Here is a 19,337-nt window from a genome sequence, read left to right as displayed (position 1 = left end):
TATATATTTATAATTTTAATAAATGACAAATTAAAAAGGCATGAACATTTTTTTTGTATCGAAAAAATATCGAACCGTGACACCAAAGTATCGAACCGAACCGAACCGAACCGTGAATTTTGTGTATCGTTGCACCCCTACAAATTATATATGAAGATATATGATTATGTATGTTTAGAAGGTTATGCCACCTACCAAACTGTCCAGTGGCATCTGAAAGAGAAGAAAAAACACTTTTTAGCTTAAAAACATGTACATGAAGCAGTAAGTCTCTCCAAATCTGCCATGTAAGCCCTTCCTAATTCAGTTCATTAAAAAACGCATCTGTCCAAGCAAATCGGAGTACCATGGGAATTTTTAGTCTACTTTAGATAATGAATTCTTTCCACATCTCTAGCACAGAGGCAGGCACTTTCATATATAAAAGGGAGACCACACACTCACCGAAGAGAAAGGAGAGGAATAACCCTATGAAACCAAGTGCTCCCTTCATGTCAGAAAAAATGAATAAAGGTGTGTTTTCCCCAGCGTATAACCATGTATAAAAAACCAAAACTTCTTAGACTTCGCACAGCGAGGCATAACAGGAAACCCGACAGGATGGAAGAGAAGCAGTGCAATCTTCGGTTACCAGATGTCCAAACAATGTTACCCGCGGTTACCAGATGTTCTTCGAAGATCTGTCTGATGGCCCTGCGCCTTGGCAGCGGCTCTCCCCCTCTCTAACACACATTTCTTTAAAAATTTCTTCCGCTTTTAAAGGGGTGGAGGCAACAAAGATTGTCCTCTCCATTCTCCCAAATAAAAGGGAGCACACCCAAGCTGGGGCTGGACTCACATCTGAAAACCCTTTACTCTTTAACTCTTGTTCTGCTTTTTAGTCTCAGTTTCTCACAGTCGAAGGCCTGGCCAGCTCACAGCATGTGATTTATTTGCCTTTTGGGCTGCCTCTGCCAAATAGGAAACATAAGTAAACATTTAGGACTTAGCGTTTCGGGGTGGATGTAATCATGACTCTGCAGGGTGTGCTCTGCAGACAGCCATGATTTCATATTTAGGTTAATTTGACCAAACCTGGAAAGAGTTGTTTGTCAGAGTTGACCAGCTGTTTAAAGGGCCAACTATCGTTACGCGTGCATGCTAGTAGGAAAACATTCTGTAATTAACGCAACAAGTACGGGAAATCTTGCTCATGTGTGCGATACATCTGGAAGATAGTTTCTCACTGTCCCTACTCACCACTTAAAAAAAAATTGTGTGCAAGAGAGGTGCTTTCACTGATTGAATTAAAAATGAAATCTATGGTTTAGGGTTTCTCACAACCAGCTTGTTAATTTATGACACTAAATCCATATGTTCTGCCTCTCACAACATCTGTTTGCCAAGCAACCTTTTGATTTAGTAATGACATCAGGAAATGTGTTCTCTTTTTTTTTCCAGCGGGTGGGGGGCTCAGAGTTGAGAGCACTGGCAGGGGGAGGAGGGGGACAGTCGGGGGATTCAGGAAAAAAGGAAAAAAAGGAAGGCACAGGATGAGGAACAGTGAAAGGGGCGCTGCTCCAATGTTCTAGTTGTTTCACAACTCAGAGTTCATGCGTTGATCACAGACGTTGCGTGGGGTGAATGACGAACAAATTTAGGAAGTCGAGCCAGGTGGGGGCTGCTCGTGATGAGGTTTCAGTTAACCTCCAACCCCAAACCATTACGGGCCTCATGTCCACTGACGTTGACCCCTTACTGGTAGAGACCTCCCCAGGAGTTTGTCTTGGATTCTCATGGTAATACACAAGGACAAATCTTGGCAGAAAAAAGGATCCCTGAGTTCTGCTTTTCTGGTTTGTCAGTTCCAGACCAGGCAAATAAGTTTAGAAATGTAATCCAAAGCAATTCCTCAGAGGACACAATTACATAAACCCTATTTGGAACTGTAAAAATACAAAATCTAGGACATATAGACATAGATGTATAGCTGTCAGTCTATAATAAAGTGACAGAGAAAATGTATGCACTTACTAAGAGTCATCATCCTGTCTGTTGAGTTAAACTCTGCAAAGAAAGGGTATAAGTTAGTCAGCGGTCATGCATGAATTTTGTTTCTTCCTTGGTTTGTTGCTTATTTCTGTAAATGTACTTACCTACTGTTACTGTCGGATGCACAGTTACCTTTTCTTCACTTTGACATACCACTGCTGTGCTTGCTGTAATAAGAGGAATAAAATAAAGACCTGAACACTGGAATATAACTGTTGATTTAAAACACCACAATATTTTATACGTGCAAATAATCTTCTATATGTAGTTTGCAGGCCTGACTGGGGCAGTAAAGGAAATAACATGCCGTGGTGAATGAACAAATGAGTGCATCCTCCCTTTGTCTAGCCCTTTTCTAGGGAAATCTTAATGTGTTCAACTCAAAAGCTCATCCCATGTGATCACGGTCTTATTGCGCGAAATAAATAAGTAATTGACTGAAATATTTTATTTATTAAAGACTCGTGACAACTGCATTTAAAAAAAAAAAAAGCAACAAGATTCATAAAAATATCCTCCTAAAGTAAAAAAAAAAAACTGATCCAAGACAAATCAGTTGTCTCAGGCTGATCACAATTACTCTGTGACCCTTAATCCAAACTGTTTCAGTGTAAAACTCAGTCATGGCATTGACTAAACTCCTTACTAAAATCTACTAATTACTAAAAGTTTTCTTTGAATTCTTACTGAGAGGTGAGTTCTTGGAAAAGTTAAAAGATTAAGTCAGAATAATAAAAATTAGGATAGCATAAAGCCTTTACTTACCCCAGATGAAAAAAGGCATAAAAACTCTGAAATACATAACTAAGAATCTGGTGAGTGTCATTTTGCCTAATGTTCTTCTCCTCTTCCCTGATGGGTAAGAATTACATATCTCAACCTTTTGCAGGAAGGCTGTGTAAAGCAACAGGAAGCCCTCATTTCCTAGTAGGGGCGGACTCACCAAATGGGGCAAAGAGCCTCTGATAAAGTTAGGACTATTGCGGCCCATTGGTGCAGGACTATCAATCTCTCTCTCTCTTCATCTATTTCCTTAGTTTGTCCCACCCTCTGTTTTCAGGGGCCACACTTTGTCCTGTTTTTCTCTTCCCCACTTTCTGCCTCTTTATTTATCATTGCAAGCAGAATTTTATTACAAACATGGTTTCCAGCTGCAGGAGTTTCTGATCAAATGCAAGCTATGTTAGACTGACAGGATACATGCTGCTGACAAGTCGCTTTTCATGTCTTGCATAAATAAAGATTTAGAGAAGTAAATGTTTTAAGTCAATTATTTTTAGGAGAAACACACAGGGTTGCAAATCACAAAGAAGAGATACTTTTTTTTAGCTTATTGTTCAGAAATATCAGACAAAGTTTTAATGAATCTACAGTTAATCTACATTTTTTTAAGTTATAGATTCATATTTCATTACTGTGGAGCAACTGACTAACCGTGGGTAAAGAATATCTATCTATCTCAATAAACCTCTGTGGTAAAGAGAGGTGGCTGGAATATCCAGTATGAAATTGATGCGCGTCACTGAGGGATGAGTACTCTTTTTCAGCTGCTAGGCTTGGAAGAAGTCCAAGTAGCAGAGGCCAAAATTGCTTCCACATTTCATTTCAGTTAAAAGAGGCCACTGTTTTACATGTAATGGACTGAACTTTAAAAATCCAGCATATAGAAGCTTAAATATTGAACTTGGAGTGTGAGCGAAGTGGAGCACGAAGCATATTTAAAATGTAAGTAAGTAAACATTTACTTTGACACGTGTTCTACAAAAATGAATGCTTCTACAGTCACTCGCTATTTCAAATGGCTTTCGAAGTCTCTGTTTTATTAGCTACTTTGTAAATCTTTTCATCTCCAAGGCTTTGTCACAGATCATAAAGCCTGCAGCATATCTGAAGAAATGTATCCCAAATAGAGATGCCAAGATCAACACGCGCAGTTTACGTGATACAGAATTAAAAACTTCCTGCTGATAACAGTGTCCTAAGCTCATCTTCCTCTGTGTGTTTGCTTGTTTGACAGTTTAGTATCAACATGGCAGTGGCTACTTCAAATATCACTGTGGATATGGCAAACAAACTGTATCTGAGATACTTTACGCTCACTGAATGCATAAATCATAAGCAGGCATGCGTGCCACAAACAGCACAGCCAGGGAACAGAGGGGATCAACGACAACAGCAATCAGACAGAAACACAACGGGTCTGTTAAGGCGATATAAAGTTTCATTTCTCTTAATCCTACTTTGATGTGTACATATGAGTTCATGTGGCGTCCTTCCAATAAAAAACCAGCTAAACAGCACCATCTTGTGTCTTGCAGGTGAATAATTACTGTGTCTGCTTTTGGGGATTTTTTTTGTAATATCTTACAAGTAATAAACTATAAAATGAAATAAATGGGAGCTATAAATAAAATACCCTGAGGCTAAATATTTTTAAATATATTTGTATACTTTGTATTTTACTTTTTTCTTTGTGTTATATCCTGAGGGGATGTGTTAAAATTCCTCCCGTGGAGAGCACACACAACATCGACCATATTTATCAAAGCAGTACTTTCAAGGACTTTTATTTATAGCAAACCACTACTCGATTGCCTGCACTTTCAGCTTCTTATTTGGCATTAAGTACACACACTAATTGTTTTATATTTGATTGAACGTAAATATTTGGATCTATTTAAAGTGATTGTAGCAGATTAACTGATTATCTCTGATTTTAAATTTATACACAAATCAGAATCACTGCCTCCATAGTAATGTGACTGTTGGTAATTTATCGTAATTACTTATAGTGTTAGGAGTTAGCTTGTGTACATTAAATCAAATCAAGCCAGAAAATCGCATGAGATCAACTGTTTCCACGTGAACCCTACGTCCGGTTTATGTGTGATGTGTTAAATTAAACATTTCCCTTCGAAAGGGGTGTGACGTTTGGCTACTTGCACATATGCAAAGATTTAAACCAATCTGCTTCATACAGAGGTTAATATACTTCTCTGTAAATTCAAGTCATTATGCTTTCTCATATCGCTGCTCGTCAAATCAAAGTCCATCGAAAACATCATTCGATTGTGTTTTCAGCTTGCTTGCAGCAGCTTGCTGTATAGTGGGTTTTACGTGGGTTAAGTGACAGCATCAGTGGCGTGAATACCTTCATCCAACCCTCTATCTTTGTGTGTCGGGCTCTCCCTGGAGGAGAAGAGCTGAACAGCAGCTGAATTGGTTTCCATTTGACCCCAGTACATTGGAATGTCCGGAAACTGTGTTCCAGTGTCCAAGTATTTATTATTTTTAATTCGTAGGCTAGACAGTTACTTCAGCTCTGTGGGCAGGCTGAATTAATGCATCCGTTTTCAGGTTCTGTGAGAAGTTGTTTTTTTTTTTTGTATATATAATTAAATACCCGATACTCCTATAAAACTACGTGTATTCATAATGTGTATTTAGGCCATTTTATTCTTTTGCTCCTATAGAGTACATCTGTATTTAAGATTATGTGATTGCACTTGCTCTACTATCAAAACCCACAGAGTGATCTGCCTTCACGCATTTAGATGGCGATCTAGCACTCCGGACAGTTGCATCAGTTCCTGTGTATGCGTGTAAATGGCTGTGCTGCGGCTGCTGCACGCTACTTTTTATTCCCAGGACGCAGAATAGTAATAAATCCTCCTCTGCTTGGAAAGGCTGTGATCATAATATAGACGTCACCCTCCTGCTCGAGTGGATCAACCAAGCCAAGTGCGCAGTTATTTGTAAGGTACAACAACAACAACCTCCAGCACCATGCCCATGGATAGAGATTTCTCGGAGATCCCCTCGCTGCGCGGAGATGATAACTGCGTCAGAGCCATAGCAAACACAGCCTTGAATTGCTCCGGATCTCTCTACTAAAAAAAAAAACGAGAGAGAGAGAGAGAGAAAACAGAAAGGGACTTGGTCGCGTTGCGGGCTGTTGTCGCAACAAATAGGACACGAGACGTGGATTTAAAGGTATTTAATAACTGCGACACTGGATGTGGAGATCTTGACGTGCACACCCGAGCGCTAGTGTAACGTGCCGTCATTGTGCTGTTCGGTCGCACGTCTTTAGAGTGTTCTACATTTAAATGGGTACTGTGTAGCTCTCTTGGCACGGGGCTGCACTTACAGGACGTCGCGGACTTCATAGCTTCATGTGTCTGAAACGTGTGCACGTCTCGTAGCCCCCAAAAATCAAGTGCAGCAGTTTCCCCGAGCTCAGTTTGACCTTCGTATTTATTTTTAATTCCGTTTGAGTTCAGACGGGGAAGTTGATGTTCAGCGTGGCGATTATGAAACACAGAAAAACTGTACTACGCACTTTTCTATTCTGCTTTTCTGAAGTGGCACGCCCACTCCTGTGCAATGTGGATGCCCCGTGCTATTAAATTCATGTGCTGTATTCATAGATGCGCACACTGTCGCGCTGTATGCGCATAATTCAGTCAATTTCCCCCAAGTTTTGCAAAAAGAGCAGAAGCAGTCTACCAGAAAAAAGGCCCGTAAAGCACTCGAGGAGGTTTTTTTTTTTTTTTTTTTTTTTTTTGCATTAGACGTCTGTTTTGTTTTGCTAACAGATGGGGGCACTCTTTCTGAGAGACCATCGGCGAGGGTGAATGGGGAAATGTAAGGGGGTTGTGAGAAACAGAGGGCGATAGTAAGCCCATTAGTACTATGATAAGGTAACTGAAATGGACTGCAGCCATATTACATCAAAACTACTGCCTATAATAGATTTAAAGTAATTAGTGAAAGTAGTTACTGTGGCAGAAGACATGAAAACAAGCCTAAGTTTACAAAAGTAACTTATCTGAATATGAAAGTGGAATGTTTTGAAGTTGGGCCTGTTTGTCATATGCTTTCCTTTTATTTTTAAACAGTCATGGAGGAAAGTGCTGCAGCAGCCCCTGGCACCTGTGTTGCCCCATCACTTCCAAGACCTCAGTCTTCCTCCTTTATCCCTTCTCGCAGCATGCTGGAGTGGAGACGGAGGGTCAAGTCTGAGTATATGCGCCTTCGCCAGGTCAAACGCCTTAAAAAAGCAGAAGAGGTCAAAGTGAGTCACATTGACGTCACACAAGTTAAATTCAGATGTTCAGGGGTTTTTTTCAGGGTCTGTGAATGAAGATAAGGTCGTAGCTAAATTTGGCACAAGACATCTTTTCTCTTGTGCAATCAGGGTTTTGTGCAATGGTCTCTAACAAATAAAGAGCAAAGCTTAATTTGCACGTGTGACACTGGTGTGTCTTTTGTATGCAGTTCTCAATGCGTATGTTATGTTAATAGTGTGTATGTCTTGGTCCTTTTTTCTCTTTTTTTTTTCTAGACCCTTTTCATGTCTAACAGGCAAAAGATTGAGCAACAGACAAATATCCTAAACACAGAATGGTCCAAGCTCCGGATTCAGTCCATCCCTCTGTCAACCGCTAATGGGGGTCTGGCCACGAAAAAGGTGGGTGGGTGGTCTGTCAGAGAGAGATGGAGAAATTATGGGGCGCTGATCTAGCTTTAGTAGAGCAGGCATCCCTTATGCTGTAATGCAGTGTCCAGGGTTCATTCCCTCCTGTCAGCTTTCTTGTCTTTTCTCCACTGTCCTATCACAATAAAGGCTAAAAGCCCCCCAAAATATGCAAAAAAGAGAGCGATGGAGACTATTAAGACAATGGCATGACACATGATTTGCACTATTATCTGAACCTTGCGGTACATCTTCTTATTCCTGTCCAAGATGCTCTGGCTAAGCTAGAAGTTCAATATATTTTTATAATGTGAATGTGTTGTGAGGAAATCCCTTCTTGAACATCATGTTGAGATCTCTTCACGCCTCCCAATCTTCTATACCGATTCCCAACTGGATGGGAAAGAGAAGTGTGGTAGAAGTGGATCGCATGACAGTCTAACAGTCTGCGGCCTTGTGGGAGCTTATAATACATACAGCCTGATGGTGTAACCACATCTTTCTCCTCCCGCATGCTGTCACGGTCGGCTGTATTGTGTTAACTGGTTTTATTCCCCCTGCTCAGAGTTAAGCAGCAAGTGTGTAGTTATAAAACGGCCGAGTGCTGCAGCATATTGTTCTGGGATCTGGTGATTCTCAAGCCACCTCTGGTTATCTTACAGGTGTGTACAGTGGAGTTTGGCTTCCCAGGATTCAAAACTCAAGCCATTGCCATGAGACCACTGTCAACAGTATCTGGAATCCCCTTTATGCACTCCTGGTCCCCTCTGCAGCAAAACTTTATGGTATAAATAAAACACAATTGTCATTGATACAGTTACAGTGTCATATCACCCTTAGAGCACCCTGAATATAATGTGTTACTAATTCATCTGATTCTAGTTATGAGTTAAATGGAAACTGATAATGTTCTGCTCTTTTCTTATTAAATTCTCTTTTCATGGAACTTTTAGGGCAGCTGAATAAACTCAGGAACATATGTTATCGAGCTATAACATAGGAGTTTGTTCCACAGAAGTTACATTTTGAAAAACATATCCAAAAAACGGGGGTATGCTCACAGAACACTCTTACAACAGAACTTTTCATTTTCATTTTTTCAGTCAGGCCGTGAATAAATTTCTGCTAACAAGTGTGATTGTCTATTGCTTTTACAGTTTTGGTCCCTCTGAAGCATCTGCAGTTAGAGACTTGTTTTAACCAAAGTTTGTATGTTCTAGGTGGAGGATGAAACGTTCCTCCACAACATCCCTTACATGGGCGATGAAGTGCTGGAGCAAGACGAGGCTTTCCTGGAAGAACTGATTGACAACTATGACGGTGTTCATGGTGACAGAGGTTTGTGTTGAATATTATATGTCCTGCAAACAAGAGACATATTAAAGGAAATGCAGCATCAAGTGTCTTAGTAAGGTAATGGGTCACCTCGTACCGACAGAACAGCTTCAGTGCATATTGTCAGTGATTTTCTTCGAAAATCTTTGAAACTCTGCTGGTGGAATTGGATGTAATTCTTCAAATTCTTCAATTCTCTCCTCTGATTGTTTTTGATTGGAGTGGGGAGTACTGTCTGATATGTTGGTCCAAAAATCTCCAGTAGGTGTTAAGTTGAAATTTGGCGATTTTAAGATTTGCATCCTTTTCGTACTTCACTAATCAAACAGTTCAGTGGATAGGATAAAAGGGATAGCATAGAACAACTGAATTTTGATTTTCAATGATCCTGCACTTTTTAAAACCAAATAGACTTTTTGCCTTCTTAATAAAAAAGTCAAGAATCACACATTTAATTGGTGATAACTATCAGTATGACATCTCGATTGTGTTCCAGAGGGAGGGTTCATCAGTGATGAGATATTTAAAGAGTTAGTGGACGCCCTGAGCCAGTATTCTGACCACGAGGAGGATGAAGAAGAGGAGGCCTCAGCAGGAACTGTTGGGGACATGGCAGGGAAGAAAGAAGAAGAGAGGGTGATGAGGAGGAGCTCAGTGGAGGGCTCGGAAGAGAACAAAGCTGGATCTTTGGCGTTTGTCAGGAGGAAGAGGAGAAGCACTACTGAGGGTGAGTCTTCAGCTTGGCGCATTTGTGTTTTCAGATGATGAGAACAAGAAAAGTACAGGCTCATGCTGTTCGTGTCATTGCACTGTACACCTGCCACAAGGTCGCCCTGCCACAGCAGCTCTTGAGCTGACATTGTTTGCCTTAAAGCTGCCTCTGTGTCCCTACTGTGTGTGAGTGAGCCCATTGGTCCTTTACACTGATATGGCCCAGCTCTAATTACAGAACTGAATGACCTCGTGCACCGAGCTTTATGGAAAACTAGGCTATATACACACTTAGTGACAGTTCATTTGAAGCACACCTGGGCACACTGTCATTTAGAGACTGATTCACAAATACATGTGTAGAAGATGGGAACGTGAATCAAAGATAATGGTAAAAGAGATGTACAGTGTTATTACATCATTTTTTTCTCTTTTATCATGTTTTTTTTTACCAAGTGACCTTGAGAATTGAAGGAACTTTACCATTGCAACAGAACATATTGCATAACCTTTGTTTGTGAGTTTGTATCAAAACCTGATGTCTGGACAAACCTGGGTGATTCACATCACATGTCTCCCACAGTGAAGGACATGTCCAGCAGCAAGAAGATCCCCAATGATAAGATATTTACAGCGATCGCCTCAATGTTCCCCTACAAAGGCACCACAGAGGAGCTGAAGGAAAAGTAAGAAAAGTGTAGTCTATCCGGGGATCTGTACGCACAATGCCGGGCAGTCTGTTGCTTAGTGTTCACCATGGAGACGAAAGCTGTCAGAGAGGAAAGTAATAATAGTCGCTCCCTGTCAGGCTCTCCGACTCAAAGGGGTAGTTACATCAGCATCTGAAAGAGCTGTGCTCAGAAAGAAAAAATCTTCATCTTTGTCCAGCACTGTTTCACTAAGTTAAATGAGCGTCAATAGTGCACCACAAAGAAGTGACACATCCCGCTGAAACTTTTCATATGTCCTCCACAGGTACAAGGACCTCTTGGAGCCGCCAAGTCCAGTGAAGCTACCCCCTCTCTGCACCCCCAACCTAGACGGACCTTTTGCAAAGTCTGTGCAGAGAGAGCAGTCGTTACACTCCTTCCACACACTCTTCTGCAGACGCTGCTTCAAATACGACTGTTTCCTCCACCGTAATAGCTTCTTATATATTCTTTCAAAGTTTGAAATGTATTTATTAAGATTATAGTGTTCCTTCTGAGTTTTGAGGGTAATATATTTATTATTTCTGAGTCTTTTGTTTTTTTTCCATGAAGCTGCTACTAATAACCACATAATGAAAAACAGGGGTCAAAACATTTTTCTTTCTGTTGATGAAGCTTTTCATGCTACACCCAATGTTTACAAGAGGAAGAATAAGGAGATCCGCATGGAGACTGAGCCATGCGGTGTAGACTGCTTTCTGTTACAGGTATGCCCACAGTTGTTTAATTGATGCATTCATGCATTCTCTACACATTAGAACTCCCTATGTTTTCCTCCTGATCATATTTTAAATGTTCTACGTCTTTTCTCTTGTGAAGAAAGGGGCTAAAGAGTTTGTAGATCAGAATATGTTGCGGTCACAGAAGTCTCGGCGGCGACGGAGGCAGCCCCGTCCCACCAGTTCCAGCTGCCCTGGACCATCTGGCTCTGCTGAAGAACCCAAGGAGGGTGACAGTGACCATGAAACCACCTCCTCCTCAGGTGGGGCACCTTCTCAAAATGTCACTTACTCTTGAATGAATGAATGAATTTAAAAAAAAAATCAGTTCATGTGTTCTTCTTTCTGGTAGCAAAAGGCTTTCTTCATCATGAGTTCATGCAGTATAGATAGTGTATATATTTTAATTAGTTTCTGAGATCCACCCCCCAGAAGGCTGTCCACCCTGACTAACCCTCTTAAGGAAAGTGAAATTTGGCTAGAGATGACAGCTTTCAAGCCACATCCTCTCTCCTTTCCTTCCCTCTTCAATCTCCTCCTAGTATCAGCTCTTTCTTGCCAAGAAAAATAAACTAGCCATTAGTTTTGCATGCTTCAGCCTCAACATAAACACATTGTTCCCTCTCCACCTCACTACTTTTACTGCACTATATTCTTTCACATTTCTACTGATTTCTTCATGCAGAGAGCAAGAGGAAGGAAATAAGCGCACACACCCCTGGCTGTTTTTCTTTCTCTTATTCACTGTCAGGTTGTTGCTGATTTCTATCAGTTCCTTACCAGAAGCCTGTGTTAGTTTTGGAAACTCCTGGTACTGAGGCAGTGACTCAGCAGAGTCTCCCACATGTGTTGGGATAATGTGGAAAAAGCAGATTGTTGAGCAGATTAATAAAGACGCTCAGCGCTGGAGCATGTGGCCACAGTAATGCTCCATGCAGTCTGTTGCCTGGCAACATGCGCTGTCTTGAATTGTGGATGCACGAGCATCATTGTTGGATATCCAAAACCCCAATCAAAACTCACAGTCCCCTTTGTGTCCATTTATATACAAAGACGGCTTCTAGAAACAGCAGCTTTTATGTTTGTGCAAGGTTAGAGCACCTTTTATTGCATGATTGCGGATAAAAGCTGTCACAAACTTTGCCAAGACCAAGTAATTTAAAAAGTGCTTGCTTGTTCAGATACGTGTTGAGTAAAAAAAAAATGTGACAAAATGCTTTCCAGCTAAATCCCCAAAATATGTTTGTGTATGTCTGTGTGTAAAAAAAGAGGGGAATTCACGGTGCCAGACTCCCACCAAGCTGCGTCCAGGAGATGATGACGGGGAGCAGCAGGCGTGCTGTGTCGTCCAGTGGAGTGGAGCAGAGGAGTCACTTTTCCGGGTGCTACACGGCACATACTTCAACAACTTCTGCTCTATTGCTCGCCTCATCGGTACAAAGAACTGCAAGGAGGTAAAACATACAGGCACATACAGGTGTTCACTTGTTTTGGTTTGAAAGTTGGTGTTAAAACTACTAAATATTAGTCACCACTAATAATTGCACTTTATTTCAGCTTTATCTTCGTTCTGTGTCCAGATAGGATAGCTACATTAACCGCAGTGTACCGGTAATTCGATTTCAAACTATGTAGTTGAGAGTTTATAACATGTTTTGCCTGTAGCAGCAAATGTAGCCTGGAGACATGAAGCCTCAAGCAGAAGTGAGGAGCAGTGCACAGAGATTTCTTGCTAACTCTATGCCTTTGATTTCCTTTTCAAACTTGCCTTTAGAGCAAGAGCTTGACTCAACTGACATCATTTTATACATTTTGCACAGCCCCATCATAACTCACAAATAGCTTTGTTAAACAGTTTCAGTCATATGAACCAATGCACCAGTAAACAGACATTAAAATGTAGCTTGCTTTATAATGACAGTACAGATGCTTTCATAAGAAAATGCAAGGAAGTATAAGTAAAACAGTTCTTAACCTCTTTGTAGACTACAAAAGAAAAAAGAAAAAGAGAATCTCAGTTGTGCCTCAGTTGTGCCTGATTACCTCTCACATCTGTTGTTTACTAACTATACTAACTATGAAGTGTGTTTTTTGTAGTCTATGAACTCAACTAAAACTCTCTAAAACTGATTCATAGTTGTTTTTGAAATAAAGTACAAACCATACTTGCGCTGCTGATTTCTGTTGCGTCAGTCCAAGTATAATAACGTGCATCCGGTGCTTGTGGTTTTATGGTGTGGATAATTGGACTGACTACAGAGAGAATTGCATATGGCACCATAAAGAGGAATGCCAACCAGATGTGACGTCTCTCATTTTCCCTCATGATGCAGTTGTTCAGACATTCCCAGCTTCCCTTGGGCTGTGCATGAGAGTGCTCTGTTGGGAACATTTTGCTACTTTAAAAAATTAGATTTCAAAAGTTTTTATAGTTGTGCATTTATTTAAAAAGCGTCACCCTTGATATCCAACCCTTGTATCCCCTCTTGTTCCATGGCCAAACAAATCTGTACTGGGCTGCTAATATTCTGACTGCCCCACCCACCCACTGCTTCTCTGAGGGGAAATGCTGAAACCAGCTGCATTATGTATGTGTACATCCCAGGAAAGAGGCCAAAACTGGGTTTTAGCAACCAGAAGTGGTTGAGCATGTTTTCACACAGATGCATGTGAATGTCTGGTCTCTGCAGTTGGGTTTTATATAAGCAGCTTGTTTTTGAAACTTGGGTGCCTTTGTTACTTTGCACAAAATAATTGCAGAATGTCTTCATAGTTGTTTGCTTGCACGCTGAACTTGCAAGATGATATGTCGTCCACGTCATTGTCATTTCCCAAAGGTCTATGAGTTTGCAGTGAAAGAGGTTCTGATCCATCGTGTTCCTTTGGAAGATGGAGGCATCTCCCCTCAAAAGAAGAAAAGGAAGCATAGGCAAGAACTCAACTGTTATTATCTTTTCTCTGACTTATTGTTTCGTCTTCCGGAATAGGTGTGAAAGAAATTTGAGCTTTTAGCAAAGAGGAATAAAGCTCTCTAATATATTTAATGCATATTACAGGTTGTGGGCAAAGATTCAACTTAAGAAAGGTATGTATAAAAAAGACATGGTTTTTACTTCATTATGCCTTCATTATGCCTTCTGACATACAACACAGCTTACTGTTCCAGTCTGAGGGCTTTGTCCTCTGTTGTTCCAGATAACTCATCCAATCAAGTGTACAACTATCAGCCATGTGACCACCCCGACCACCCATGTGACAGCTCCTGCCCGTGTGTAATGACCCAAAATTTCTGTGAGAAGTTCTGCCAATGTGAGCATGAGTGTAAGTGTTAACTTTTTTTATTCATTTCATCACAATTTGTGGCTTAATTCTACCAAAAACACAATAGCCTGCTTGACCATGCGATGCTCAAAGAAGATTGTTTGTTATAATCACATTTTCCACTGAGAAGCCGTTTGCCAGGCCACAGTAGAGCAGGGCAGCAGAATGTAAAACGATTTTGCAGTAGTCTGGCAGCAGTCAGAGGAGAAATTGTCCTCTGGCAGGGATAGGTGGGTGTCTGCTTCACAGAGAGCTGCATTCACAATGAGCTATTTGCTGCAGCAGCAATGCCCCAGAACTGTGTTTTCTTAAATGGCCACATGGTGGAGAAATGCTTTTTCTGTATGATGCCCTCTGGAGAGTTGTTAATAAAGAGAGAGGATAAGATTAAGCAAACATTTTTTTCTGTGGTCTCGGAAGAGGAGTTTTTTCTGCTTGATTTGTTCATCTGTGCTGGTTTAGTCACCTTTTCTCCTCCCATCTCCTGATTACCTCGCCTTTTCCCGTAGCGGCAAAGAGCCGGGGCCAAACAGGAAGCAGGCCCTAGTTCCACATGTGCGTGCATTAAAAACTTGGAGTGAAATCAAAGGGATGTGACAGGCTCTGTGCTTGATATATAACATCGTCTCCTGCGTCAGTATGAGTCAAATAGCTCGAGCTAAACGGCGCTTGATGATACAGAAGTATAAAATCCACTCGTGGTGGGAATGGGAAGCGATAGGCTGCCTTGAGCAGCCTTAGTATGGACAGTTTTTTTCCAAGCATAGGCTATTGGAAAGACATTTCCGTTATTCTTGCTTGAGCCTTCCATTCATCTGCCCTGAGGGTGTTATGTTACACGCCTCAAAATTGTATTTCAGCATGTCTGCCAGCAGAGGTCTCTGATTAATGAACCTCTCAGCATTACTCAACCTCTGAGCTCCTCTTCTGCAACTGTATTTCGAAATTCAGGGTTGGTTTTTTTTTATTGAGTTTTTTAATCATAATGATATTTCTTCACATAATGTAGTATATTTCTGGTTTACTGCTAACTTCTTTATAAAACATGTCAGCAATTCCCCTTTCAAAGCAGCTCTGTGTCTAAATGTTGTCTAGGCCAAAACCGCTTCCCAGGCTGCAGGTGTAAGACTCAGTGCAACACTAAACAATGTCCCTGCTACCTGGCTGTAAGAGAATGTGACCCAGATCTTTGCATGACGTGCGGTGCCGCAGACCACTGGGACAGTAAAGTAGTCTCCTGCAAGAACTGTAGCATCCAGAGAGGCCTGAAAAAGGTACACTGGAAGATGTGGCTGTTTAAAAATTTTAAAGAGTGAAATTTAGTGGTATTAAATAACTCAAATATCATATGGTGTTTTTAGCACCTGCTTTTGGCTCCCTCTGATGTTGCTGGGTGGGGCACGTTCATCAAAGAGCCTGTTCAGAAGAATGAATTCATCTCTGAATACTGCGGAGAGGCAAGTCTGTGCAGTTTCGTCGATTTTATTTTCAAATGCATCATCCATGCTGCGTGCTTACAGTGTTCTTTTTCCTATATGTGTGCATAAGCAGCTGATCTCTCAAGATGAAGCAGACCGACGTGGAAGGATTTACGACAAATACATGTCTAGCTTCCTTTTCAACTTGAACAACGGCACGTATTCCCCACAGCGTAAAATTCTAAGCCAGGCGTACCACTGCAGTGTATTAAAAAACCCATAACATACTCTGTTTCTCTCTTTAGACTTTGTTGTGGATGCCACACGAAAGGGGAACAAAATCCGCTTTGCAAATCATTCAGTTAATCCCAACTGCTATGCTAAAGGTCAGTGAAGGGGGGGTGGGGGTCACTTTGCTTTACTATATGAATTCAGCAGCTTTATAAGAGTTATTTTGTCTGATGTTATATTCCCTGCCCTTGCAGTGGTGATGGTAAATGGAGACCACCGCATTGGAATATTTGCCAAACGAGCTATCCTTCAAGGAGAGGAGCTCTTCTTTGATTACAGGTAGAGTTGAAGGCCCCTTTGTAATCTCCAGCTTCAAGAGATAATGTATACAAACTCACACTCTTCATACTGTGTTTCCTCCCACAGATACAGCCAAGCCGATGCCCTCAAATATGTGGGAATAGAGAGGGAGGTAGACTTGTCTTAGCTTCATCGGCTGCCTACCTTCAGAACTGGTCCTTAACTCCTCAGCCACCTACTAATGCTTCTTTCCCCGTCTGCAGCATCACATTTAGCTGACAAATTTCTATCAGCAGTCACCGTCTCTGCCCTCTCTGCTGCACTTCCAAAAATAGAAAGCCCCTCCCCGCTGTTTGCAGGTGCTCATGCGCCACAAACACTGTACCACCTCCTTCAGTGACAGCCATTAGCTCTCCTCCTCATCTGCTCAGACCCATCCGCCTACCTGTAAAACTGTATCAACCAAGCTTAAACTATTTAAAGTGGAAATACTATTAATCCCTATCACTTACTGTACTGAGAGCATCTCAAATTTTTTATTCCATCTCGTCAAAGCAAACAAAGCCGAAATAACCCATAGCACAGTGTGTAACTCTCAGCAGTTTTGTTACTGTACTTATTGACTGGCTTTTCTTTGAGAATTCAGTATGTAATGCAATTTTTTACAGTGTATGTAATGATGGTAAATGAAATGCATGTGACAAACCATCCATTAAACATGTTAGATGCAACATTAGCTTTGGACAGATACTGTTGTTAACGTGCAGTCATGCAGTATTGTAGTATGAGGTTAAGCTGTCGCTGTTTTACAGAGAAACTTGATCAGGTTGCGCAACTCGATGCGCTCCCCCTGTGAATTTTCTCTGCAGCTAGCAACTTCATCCATCTTTATGGTAAAATAAGTTATTGTGCATTTGTATCACTGTTCTGCAAAAATAGGCAACCAGACGAGAAACCGACTGACTGAATGTAACCTGTAGATGATGGTGAAGAGATCTCATTCTGCTTTTCATTTTAAACATTATCCTATTATTGGTACTCAGACTGGCATGCATACGTCAAGCATTTATCTTTGTGTTTACAACAGCCCGATACTCTCGCATTTTGCCAGGAAAGTAAGTCACAGAGTAGATGTTTCCTTTGCAAATAAATAAGTGCCAAATGATTCCAGGAAGAAAAGTGCTGAAACAACATGGCTGTGTTGCGTAACAAAGCTGTGTTAAAGGTAACCAATGAAGGTTATGACCATTGAAAAAGCAAATTTGTTAGTGTTTGACCAAATATTAAGGCCCCCCACATGTGAATGTAAATGATCCTTTTTCATTTGTTTTTCTTTATTTTTTTATGTCCACACTTGCCGTTTGGTCTGTTCTTCATTTATAAAACATTAAAAGCCCACTTTGAAATGAGATCTTTCTCAATAGAGATGAACAAAATGGAGTTTAATGCTGTGTACAGTGTATGCCTATAAAAATAAAAGTTTAACTTTATACATTAAAGATGCCACCCTAGTCCTTATCTGTGCTAAATGCTCCCTACATTGAAAGCTCGAACAACACATTGATTTCCTTCAAGCTTCATTTATTGAGATGACAGTTTGGCTTTGCCTTGATTTACACAGTTATGGTCATTTACAGTGAAACTATTACAAAACAACCTCGAGCAGAGAGAACAGAAAAATAATCTACACTTCAAGGTGATCAAAACATAACTGTAATCTTCATTTCTAGAATTTGTTCCAGAAGGATTTAGTTTGATGTTGCAGAGAAATCTAACCTGCCTACTCTTCACATGATTTCAGACATGATATCACTGTTCACAGGGTGTCTGCAGATTTTTAAGGCCTTTATAGACACTAAAATCTCTAAGTGCTAACAGAACACAATACACACAAATCACAATTCCTTTATGAGCCTAATTTAAGCCCCTTTAAATCTGCTTTTTTTAATCCTGTAAATTCTGGCATTAATCTGAGCTTCAACTCATTAAACAATGCTCGGAAAGTTTGACATTTTAAATCGTCAGCACATACCCTGTCTTAGATAACATCCAGCTGGCTGACTCCCTCTACTGGACGTTTAACCTACCCATTTCTTTTCCTCCATTATGAGGCTGCAGGATGGTCCCTTCAGGATGAGGTCATGTGATGCCTGTGCAGATAGGAGCCATACTGAACACTGTCTCACTGTACTACTGTTGGTGCACTACAATAAGTGAGCTGAATAGTTGGCATGAGTGCACGTTTGTCATTATTTTAAGATCAGGTTGTATCTTGGTGGGAAAAATGTAAATACACAAACATTAAAACATCAGACCACACAAACACACGCTCCAGGGACCACATATGAATTAATTAGTGAGGTGCAATAATGTGACACTGCTAATGCTGAATGCTTACAGTCCATTTACCAATGAATACAGTGAGATATATACATTTATATGATAAAGAAGTCGACTCTTTGCTAAAAGGCAACAAAGCACATTTGACCCAAGTTTGTTAATGTGGCGATTGTCCAAATAACAAAAACATAAATCATTCTTTGATCGTCACAAACCATCAGTTTCACTCTGTTTGCTCACTTTTCACTCTCATTCGTGTTAATAAAGTACATTCTGAAAAATAGAGCCTGTATTTGCCAGTTTTGGCCAAATCTATACATGTTCATACATTATTAGCAAGTCGTGCCTTTACAGTAATTGCAGTTTTTACATCTACTGTACATTCTTTCACTGTACAATTTCGCACAGTCCTGTCCATCTGTAACGGAAGAAAAACCAACAATGTTGAGTTTTGGAGGTGTATTAGTGCTACAGAGAACAAGTACTGTACTTTCTTTATCCTGAGCATTCTAAAAAGCTACAATGAATAGTTTTACTTTCAGTACTAAGCAGTCTACAATAAAAACAGAGTAGGTCTTCAGTGTAGTGTCTGCTCATACATTACACAGTCTGAGGATATACATTCAAACCATTCCATTTGACTGTAGCTTTTCTTGTACAAACTGAAGGAATTTTAAAAACAAGTCACTTGACACATTATTCATATAGTTACGTATACACTCATTGCATCCTACTTGCTATT

General features: G+C 40.6%; 2 protein-coding genes across 3 annotated transcripts in view; one reads left to right on the top strand and one right to left on the bottom strand.

Annotated features, from left to right (window-relative positions):
* Positions 1-2,988, bottom strand: part of ramp2 (receptor (G protein-coupled) activity modifying protein 2) — a 5,911-nt gene extending 2,923 nt beyond the window's left edge. The window contains exons 1-4 of the mRNA XM_005726060.2: positions 2,797-2,988; positions 2,136-2,198; positions 2,014-2,046; positions 196-213 (exon numbers count right to left, since the gene is read on the bottom strand). Of these exons, the coding sequence (XP_005726117.1) occupies positions 196-213; positions 2,014-2,046; positions 2,136-2,198; positions 2,797-2,857 (175 nt within the window). The 5' untranslated portion in view covers positions 2,858-2,988. The remainder of the gene's footprint in view (positions 1-195; positions 214-2,013; positions 2,047-2,135; positions 2,199-2,796) is intronic.
* A 2,566-nt stretch (positions 2,989-5,554) lies between these two features.
* On the top strand, positions 5,555-17,754 carry ezh1 (enhancer of zeste 1 polycomb repressive complex 2 subunit). 2 transcript variants are annotated; one of them, XM_005726059.1, is made up of 20 exons: positions 5,555-5,791; positions 6,933-7,108; positions 7,379-7,504; positions 8,173-8,295; positions 8,731-8,848; positions 9,342-9,572; positions 10,140-10,242; positions 10,532-10,695; positions 10,882-10,973; positions 11,086-11,248; positions 12,255-12,439; positions 13,823-13,914; positions 14,042-14,070; positions 14,181-14,306; positions 15,402-15,580; positions 15,668-15,763; positions 15,858-15,939; positions 16,030-16,110; positions 16,210-16,294; positions 16,382-17,754. In XM_005726059.1, the coding sequence occupies exons 2-20, from the start codon at positions 6,935-6,937 to the stop codon at positions 16,440-16,442; spliced, it is 2,310 nt and encodes a 769-aa protein (XP_005726116.1). In that variant the 5' UTR covers positions 5,555-5,791; positions 6,933-6,934; the 3' UTR covers positions 16,443-17,754. The 2 variants fall into 2 exon arrangements, with proteins under 2 accessions (XP_005726116.1, XP_005726115.1); XM_005726058.2 differs by having other exon boundaries at positions 5,556-6,024.
* Positions 17,755-19,337: the final 1,583 nt, after the last annotated feature.

Source organism: Pundamilia nyererei, unplaced genomic scaffold, assembly GCF_000239375.1.
Source record: "Pundamilia nyererei isolate P.nyererei 1_Seehausen unplaced genomic scaffold, PunNye1.0 scaffold00018, whole genome shotgun sequence".
In the NCBI taxonomy this organism is placed as follows: domain Eukaryota; kingdom Metazoa; phylum Chordata; class Actinopteri; order Cichliformes; family Cichlidae; genus Pundamilia; species Pundamilia nyererei.
Note: the sequence above shows the minus strand (reverse complement) of the source record. Positions and strands in the feature narration are given on the sequence as shown.